This window comes from Myodes glareolus, chromosome 2 (assembly GCF_982192425.1).
Source record: "Myodes glareolus chromosome 2, mMyoGla1.1, whole genome shotgun sequence".
Lineage (NCBI taxonomy): Eukaryota > Metazoa > Chordata > Mammalia > Rodentia > Cricetidae > Myodes > Myodes glareolus.
The window spans coordinates 95,625,670-95,635,255 of NC_142027.1; the positions used below are offsets into that span (position 1 = coordinate 95,625,670).

A 9,586-nucleotide genomic window follows, 5' to 3' on the forward strand; every position below is an offset into this window, starting at 1 on the left:
GTTGACCTGGTAACAGTTGATGCCGAGTGCCAGATCTGCCAACAGCAGAGACCAACACTGAGCCCCAGATATGGTATCATTCCCCAGGGTCACCAGCTAGTGACCTGATGGCAGATTGACTACACTGGACCACTTTCTCTGTGGACACGACAATTCTTTGCCCATATTGGAGTAGATACTTATTCTGGTTATAGATTTGCCTTGCCCATGCATAATGCTTCTGTCTGGGGACTCAGACCATCTTATCCACTGCCATCATTTCCACATAGTATTGACTCTGACCTGGGAACCTATCACAGCCAAACAAGTGTGCCAGAGGGCCAGCGCTCAGAGAATCCTCTTGTCTTAACATGGTCCCAGAAATCCTTAGGCAGCTGTCCTGATAGAATGGTGGAATGACCTTTTAAAGACAGGGTTATATACTTCCCTGATCCCAAACGAGCACGTGATCCAACCAGATTCTCTGAATGTGGCCGGATTCTCTGAATGTGGCTGGCCCGGAGTCTTTCTGAAAAGCCATTGACAATGACACTGGGACTTGTTTCCTCTGCATATACTGGATTTTTGGGATCCAGTCTGTTTGGATGCTCACCTTCCTGGACCTGGAGGGAGGGGGGGAGGAACTTGAACTTCCCACAGGGCAGGAAACCCTGACTGCTCTTAGGGATGGAGAGGGTGGAGGAGAGGGAGTGGGGGGAGTGGGAGGGTGTTGGGAGGAGGGGCGGAAATGGAAACTTTTATAAATTAATAAACTTTGAAAAAAAAAAGACAGGGTTATAGTGCCAATTAGTAGCAGTCACCTGGAAGGCCGGGCAGGGTTCTCCAGAAGCATATGGTTTAAACCAGCACCCAATATATAGTACAGTTTCTCCATCACTAGGAGTCACATGTCCAGGAATCAAGGCTTAGGAAGGGGAATAGTTCCACTCCCTATCACCCTTAGTTATCCCCTGGGAAAATTTTTGCTTCCTGTTCCCACAACCTTAAGTTCTGCTGGCCTAGAAGTTTCGGTTCCAGAGGTGGTGTGATAGCTTGAATATGAATGGGCCCCGCAGGCTCATATATTTGGATGCTTAGTCATCAGGGAGTGGCACTACTTGAGAAGGTTTAGGAGGTGTGGCCTTATTGGAGGAAATAAGCCACTAGGGATGGCTTTGAGGTTTCAAAAGTCCAACCCCAGCCCAGTGAGTCTTCTTCCTGTTGCCTATGGATCCAGATGTAGGACTCTCAATTCCTTCTCCAGCACCCTGTTTTTCTGCATCCCGCCATATTCCCCACCATGATGATAATGGACTAAACCCCTGAAATTGTAAGCAATCACCAATTAAATAATTTCCTATATTAGAGTTGCTGTGGTCATGGTATCTCTTCACAGCAACAGAACACTGACCATTGCAGGAATGGTGGGCTTGGGAGCAATAGAAAGGAGGATAACAAGGTACAAGTTATCTGATAGGGGATATTTGAAAGTGGGGAGCTCTTTGGGGAGGGGTAAGAGAGGTAAATAGAGAAAAGGATGGAGGAGAGTAAAATAACAAGAGATGTCTGATAAAGACATAAGCAATCATACTATCAACTATTACCTACAAAACTATAATGTACCTAATTCTACCGATAAATAACATATTAGTTTTAATGAACATGTATCATCTGGGCTAAACAATGCTCCAAACCAAAGGCCATCTAATGAAAACTAGACATAAGAAGTCCAGGGCAGACCAAGAGACTCCTTAAACATGCAGCCTATGGTTATTGCCTCCAGAGGTAGAAGGTGAGTTCTTATTGCTAAGGATACCATGCACTTCAGAAATAGAGTCCAGAGGCCACGGAGCTATAACTGGCCTGAAAGCCTCCTCCTGAAGGAACAGCTTACATGGTACCAGAAGGCACCACACAATCTACTCATTCCTAAGCACGGCAATAAAGAGCAGCATTTATGTAGGACAAAGTCTTCAAAACCTGTTTTTAAACCACCCATATAACGAAAGTAAAAGTGGAAAATCTCAGCACAGGCTTTCATAAACACTAGGCTCATAAAACTTGTTTTCAAAGCGCCACATTATGAGTGCTTTATTATCTAAGGTCCTTCCTTTATGGAAGGGGCAGAGTCTCCATTAAACACTTGCCCTGGTGCATATTACCCATCCACGTGATCGTAGTTCATCCAGGGGAGCTTTTCCTGCTTCCTTAAGGACCCTTAAACTTCCTTCAGTCTCCCCGCCCCCCTCACACTCTTTCCCAGCCAGTTCATGAACACACCCAGCATCTGCAGCTACTGAACGTTACAGGAAAGTCATTCCTGAGGGAACTTACTAAGCAATGGTCTTTGCTCCTGGTTCAATTTTCTGTGCTTCTGTAGAAGATATTCCAGTATACCAACCACATGACTGACTGAAACAGCATTTCAACATATCTGTTACACAACTTGGTAAAAAACAACTGTATTTTTATAATTATTTTTACTTTTATTTAATATAACAAGAATATCCAAATCAGGCATTTCGGTATAAGCCTTTAATCCCAGCACACAGGAGGCTACACAGAGAAACAAACAAACAAACAAAAAATTTCATACACCATGACCTGATCAAGACTGTCACACAATAGTTCAGACCAGGCAACTATTTCAAACAGATTTCAAACCAACCTTAAAGTAGGGGAGGAAGAATCTTCAAAGGCTTCAAACCATCAGCCCTCAAAAAGAAACAGGATTGCAGCTTTCCAAGTCCTCCCCGTTCTGCAGGGTGTTCTTTTCTCTGTGTGTCTGCTGTGTGTGTGTCTCCTCACCCCCAGGAAACGCCTTCCTTCAACTGCTGATTCTGTGGGGTTTGAGATTTCTCTGCTGCTACTTGCTGCGTTACAGATTTTTGCTGCCTTTTAATTCTTTAACTGGCAGAGAAAACTAACCTGATCAAGACCTCTACACCACATCATTTCAAGACCCCCAGACTGCGTCCTGTAAAAGAAAACAAATTATATCCTTCTAGCCTATAATGACAAAATACACACTCCTATTCCAAAATAGAGGAACGAGGGCATATTGGCGAAAGACTGGACTAAAGGAAGACCGAAACCGAGCAGGGCAAGCATCAGATCCCGTAGTGTGTGCAGTCCTGACATGCGCCACCTCCTGACATGCAGTGTCTGGACTTAGTTTCAAGGAGCTCTTATGCTTCACCCTTTGGCTTTGCTGCCCACAGCATACATTCTTTCCTGGGCCGGTTCACTCCCTGTCTGCAGTTCTCCTGATCAGAATGCTCACGGCTCTGGCATCTCTAACATCTTGGGGTCTCCACTAAAACCCAGGCTTAACTTCCACGGTTTCATGAAATGGCCTATCACGGCTTCACCGGAACTACACAGGCAGGAATTGTCTGTCCTCGGTAGCTCTCTAAAACTGTGGGGGGGGTAAATTCACGAGGCCCTTTTCTCTTGCCTCTTTCATGCCCACAAAGCCTGTCACACACAAACAACACTGCCAAATCTGGCTGCCAACTTGGGGTGGACTCTCACATGACTACACTAGCAGCAGTTTTTATATGCTAAGGCAATTGCTTTCTAGAAGTAAACATCCCTTAGGCTTTCTCCCTTCACAAGTTGTAGTTTAGACAAGAGCCGGTCTTACCCTGAAGGCACCTTTTCTATGCAGGAAGTAGCCACTTAGCAGCATTAATCTCCTCAATGTGTTCTTTTTTCTCCAAACTGTACATTATGTATCTCTTTTAGCCCCTCTTGCTCTTCACTACAGAACGGCAAGAGTTGTCAGTGATAGGCATTCTGGAGGCTCAACATTATTTACGCTGACTTGAAAGTTCCTCTGCCAAAGAAACTAGCACATTATTTTTTTTAATTCAGCCTCATGTAAATTTTTAGGACAAGGGCAGAAAACAGGCAGATTCTTTGCCAAAATACTACATGTATGGCCTCATGTATGGCGGTAGAAACCCTGCTCTCTCTGAAACCGCTCAAGATGGGCCTCCGTATCTCCACCTCGGACTTACAGTCTCGACTATGAGTTCTAAATCCAGTAAAAAGCATTTCTGGGAAGAAAACAGGCTGGAGAGCCAGCTGAGAAAGGTAGACTATATTATCTAAAAAAATAATTTCCAGAAAACAACATCTGCTTCTTGCACCCACTACATACAAGTGTTTCCAGCGCCCTCAACGAGGATGCCTTTAGGGGCAAGGCCCGGAAGACTCAAAGAGCACAGGTTTAGTTGAAAATTCAATCCATCAACCCTTGGAAACTCAAGAAGATTTGGCTCTGGGCAATTGCTAACACTCTTTTATCAGTCAATCAACCTTGTAGAATCTCTACCAACTGGTTTAACTCCACACACAAGATTTTTTTTTTCTGGAAATTTCCGTGTACAACAGAATGTTGTCATCAATGCAGATACTTCACAGATAACAGGAAAATAAAATAAATGAGCTACTTGCAATGAGAGTTAGCAGGAACAACACCGAGTAGGAAAGATCGCCTCAACCACAAGACTTTCAGATACTCCATTATGGAACAGGAAAAAGAGAAAGGTCCAGAAAAAGCCTAAAAATAAGATGGTAGAAGTATAAATTCACCAGTAGTTACAATATAAATAGAATAAAGGCACCTAATAACAAAAAATCTTCCAATCTTAACTGTATATATTCCTTAAAATGTATGAATCAAACTATCTTGGGCTATTTTTTAATTTTAAAACAATATTTTCTTATTTTACATACCAATCCAAGTATTGGTATGTAAATACTTCCTCCTCCCTCCTGCTTCCCACACCTTCCTCCTACCCCACCCCACTCCCACCCATTACTCAAGAGAGGGTGAGGCTTCACATGGCGAGTCAACAAAGTCTGGCACATCACTTTAAAGCAGGACCAAGGCCCTCCCTCCATATCTAGGCTGAGCAAGGTATTCCTCCGAAGAGAATGGGCTTCAGAAAGCTAGAACAAGCAATAGGGATAAATCCTGGTCCCACTGCCAATGGCCCACATTCAGAGGGCCTAGTTTGGTCCTATGCAGGTTTCCACGCTGTCAGTCTGGAGTCAGTGAGTTCCCACTAGCTCAGGTCAGCTGTTTCTGTGGGTGTCTCCATCATGGTCTTGATCCCTCTGTTCATATTGCCGCTCCTCCCTGTCTTCGACTGGACTCCGGAAACTCAGAGCTCGGGCTATTTTTAACACTTTAATAATCATCCGTTGCCCACCTTTGTGTGTGACGTAGCTTGTTTGTGACCATCGGGTGTGGAGTACTTCAGAAATGTGATAACAGATCATCAGCTCCCACCAACCCAAGAGCTAAGAATGTCACCTGGTAACATTTGAGACCTATAGCAAAGATGTCACCTGACGTTCCCGCTGTGAATAAGAATTCATGGAAAGAGGCTGTGCCCATGATGGTTACATGACTGATTACCACCAGGAAGAAATCCATCTTGGGAGGATAAGTAACCAACTGACTTCAATTCTGTGCATTCTGTTTTGTTATTTTCCTTATGTGTGATACAGAATCTCACTCTTCAGTTTGGACCGACTTGAAACTAAATCACTTTATGGACTTTCAAGGCATGACCACCTTCTTGTCTCCGCCTCCCATGTGCTAGGATTACAGGTCTCAGTAGCCATACTTGGCTATCTTCTAAAATATAGAATGTTAATTCAGGGGCTGGAGAGATGGCTTAGTGGTTAAGGGACTGGCTTCAATTCTGAGCATCTACATGGCAGCTCACAACAATCTGTGACTCCAGTTCCAGGGAATCTAATGCCTTCCAGCCTCCTTAGACACTAGGTATTCACGTGGTACATAGGCAAACATGCCAGCAAAACATCCACACACACAAAGTAATAAAATTCTTTTTTAAAAAAATTAAACCATGGATCCACAATTATTAAAATACTCTTTCTATGACAAAAGTCTACCTAGGGTCTTTTACTCTCTTAATTCTGAATGCCTCTCAAACACTTCTGGAGGACTGATGAAGACACTGCCTAGAGGAGCTGTAACACAGCCCCGGGCCAGACATATTCCGGTGTGAGTCCTGGCACACAAATCACCAGTTAGGTACTCCAATCAGCTTAGCAAAGCTCCTTGGGCCTCAATTTCTTCACCTATAATCAGGCATCATAGTCTCTTCTTACTATGATTTTTGTGAAATAAATTTATGCACATGTGTATTTGTGTATTACAACAAATGTCTTAATTGAAAAGGGGCATTCAATAGATAAAAGCTACTATAACATGTCGGAGGAGGGCAGTCATTTGTTAATACAATAGATATTAAAGAATTTCTTAGTGCCAGATTTCAGGAGACACAGAGAGAAGTAAAAAGTTCTTTGTTATAATACTCTCTAGTATATTTGCTTTGCGCCAGACAACTGACGTGGATAATCTCACTGCAACCCTCCAGTCATTAAGTACCACCGCTTCCACTGTCCGGATCAAGAACCTCACACCCAGTGATAAAAAGAGGGTGGATGATGTACGCTACACAACGCCCAAATTTCTGTCCTAAACACTCCTCTGCTTCACCAGATGAGGACTGAACGCTCAGGCATATGCAAAGGTAGACTTTATAGACTTTGCTTTTATTATTTTTGAAACAAAATAAGTTGCTTTTGAACTGGAGTCTCAGTCTGTAGCTTATACTCCCTGTGGATCACAACAGTCCTCATAGCTTGATCTTCCACCACTCCCACTTGGCCTCTGCTAAGTCCTTGTCTTCTCTGACACGGCTCCTTGTTTAAGAAAAGGAACATTTCTGTGGGTAACTGCCCACTCTGACTCACTTCAACTGTGTGGTTTTCACATATAACTCCCTTTCCTGAGAGTTAAAGAATACAGGGCACTTCCCAAGAATTTCACTTGGCTTTCTTTTTGATAAAGGACACACTTATTTAATGATGAACAGTTTGCTGAGATCGAAACGTGAGAAAGACACGTTTGGTTCAAAGGAAGCACTCTGAACAGGTTTTCTCCACACTGACCAGCTTGTTCAGAGTGTTTACAGATTGAACACGGTGGGGGGGGCTGGCTGTCCAGTGTTCTAGAAAACTCTTTCTCCTTCAGTTGCTACAGATACTGTTATGTGAAGGGAACAGCCACACCTATTCAGATGTAAGTAGTTACTTTCCAAAGTTGAAAATAACAAGTAAAATGCTCAGTTCCCTGGAAGGAAGCGGCACTAAGACAAAGTAACAAAGTAACAAAACCAGAAAGGAAGCCTGCAAGCTGTTTTCTTCTTTTCAAAAGACAGCTCTTGCACTCATGAGTATACAACCCACCAGAATTGACTCTCTCCTCCTATCATGTGGGTACCAGGGATGGAGCTCAGGTCCTAGGTTTGGCAGTAAGCACCTAATTTACCTGCTGAGTCTTCTCTACCATCCATAGGCACTCTATTTTTTTTAAAGGGTCAGAGATGAGATTCTCTTTGAATTAAAACTTAAAAAAAGGAAGAAAGGATAGCTGAGTGGTAGCCTGCTTACCCATGATGCCCTGAGTTTCCCTTGTCACTGAAAAAAAACGAAAGAGCAAACAGAACTCCTTCTATAAGCACAGCTGACTTAAGGAAATGATTTCTAGACTATACTGAGCCCCTGCGCTCTTGATCACCTCTGCAAAGCATCTGAAGCACTTCACTAACGCTGTAAGGAATCAGCCTAGCATCTGCCCTGAAAAACACCGATGAACAAGATGCCATGACTAAGTATCTGCTTCCAAAATACAGTAGTCTTTTCAAAGCAAGCTTCACTTAATAAGAAAACATTTTCATTCAGATTGGTGAATCAGACCAAACTGGAAGAAATCTCAATAATACAATATCAGTCTCCCACTTCTGCAGGAAATGAGTGTGGAGGAGTATCCATTACCCAGTTCCTTGTTCGTGAATCTTCTCGCATCACGACCTTATCCAACGCGAACACACACTTAGAACACACCATCCATCACAATTTTCTGCCGTATACCTTCTACGGCTTTGGGACAAGGATTAGACGGTACATTTACCATCCTTAACACTTAACCACATTTAAGTAATCAAAGCTGCGTGCTCAATCATTACAAAATTCGTGAAGGTCAATAACGGAATGGTGAGAAGATTTCTTTTTAAGACTCAGAATTTAGAAATGTAAAGACTTGTTACTGATCTCTGAGTGCCTAACTTTTGCCCTCAGGAAGGTAGGAAGTCTCTTCTGAGAAGAAAATGCCAGGGAACCAAGGTTAACTGAAGGAAGGAAATTAGCGAAGCTTAAATAGCAGTATATAGAAAATTGGCTGTATAATTCCTAATAAAACTTTTTATAAAGACACACCTTTACTTTTGAAGAACGGGTCATAGTGTTGCTAAAGCTTTGGGAGAAAGGACAAACTAACTAGAAAGCGCGTCCAACCTGCAATTAACTAACCCCGAGGTTGCTTTCACATCAGGAGAGGGCGCCATCAACGCTGCAGGAGGCTGGTCAAATAGCCCCCTCCTACCCTTACCAGCCCACCCAAACAAAGCACACCTCCCCCGTCTCCCGGCCCCCTATAAGCCCAACCATGGCACATCCCCCCCCCCCTCCACACCAATCCACCCATTCGAGGTGCGCCCCCAACACGCTAATCCAAGGCACGCCCACTCAGCCAAGGCACGCCCCCTACCAATCCACCAATTCAAGGCACGCCCCTGCCAGTCCACTCACCCAAGGCACGCCCCCCACTAACCCACCATCCAAGGCATGCCCCCACCAGCCCACGCATCCATGGCATGCCCCCCACTAACCCACTCACCCAAGACACGCCCCCCACCCACTTATCCAAGGCACGCCCACTCACCCAAGGCACGCCCCCAACCCACTCACCCAAGGCACGCCCACTCACTCAAGGCACGCCCCCCACCAATCCACCAATCCAAGGCACGCCCCCCACTAATACACCACTCCAAGGCACGCCCCCCGGCAGCCCACGCATCCACGACACGCGCCCCCCCAGCCCAAGCACCCTCCGCTCGAGTCCCTCCCCAACCACCCACGCGTACCTGCGGCCTGGCCCGGGACTGCGAGGAATTCAGCCCGCCGCGAGTGCGGTAAGGGCCTGCTCCAGGGCCGCGGGATCCCGGGCGGCAGGTAGGCGCCTGACTTGCGCCGGATTGCCACCCGCCTGAATGTGTAGTCGCCCTGGCTGTTCATGGTGGCCTGCGGTCACTGCGGTCACTCCCCGGAAGCCGCGGCCCACGTCCAGGCCGAGCGGCTGCCGGCGCCCACCGCTGCCCCCGCAGGTCTCGCTTCCCGTCGGACCCGCGGGCGGCGGCCCAGGTCACCTCCCTGCACAGCCAATCGCCAGAGCGCAGCCCGGACCCGCCCGAGAGACTCGGGGGACCGGCGTCGCCCATTGGCCCCGGGCAGGGCCGCGTGCACCTGCCAGGCTCACCTGGACCCCAGAAACGCCTCGCCCGCTCCGCTTACCTACCGGCCACGCCCCGGGAGGCCGGAAGCACAGTCCTGCCCTTTACCACACTCCAAGGACCAAAGCCTCTCGGGCCACGGTGCTGAGAAGTGTAGGTGAGGAAACTAAGCTTTGAAACTGACTGAGGAAAGCTAGCCCTGCCGGGCT

General features: G+C 46.1%; 1 protein-coding gene across 2 annotated transcripts in view; it reads right to left on the reverse strand.

The window, feature by feature from the left end:
* Fgd4 (FYVE, RhoGEF and PH domain containing 4) overlaps window positions 1–9,298 on the reverse strand; it is a 168,207-nt gene extending 158,909 nt beyond the window's left edge. For both annotated transcript variants that reach the window (XR_015000405.2, XM_085684800.2), the window contains exon 1: window positions 9,012–9,298. Coding sequence is in view for 1 of the 2 variants with exons in the window: in XM_085684800.2 (XP_085540926.2) it covers window positions 9,012–9,162 (151 nt within the window). In the remaining variant the exon portion in view is untranslated. The remainder of the gene's footprint in view (window positions 1–9,011) is intronic.
* Window positions 9,299–9,586: the final 288 nt, after the last annotated feature.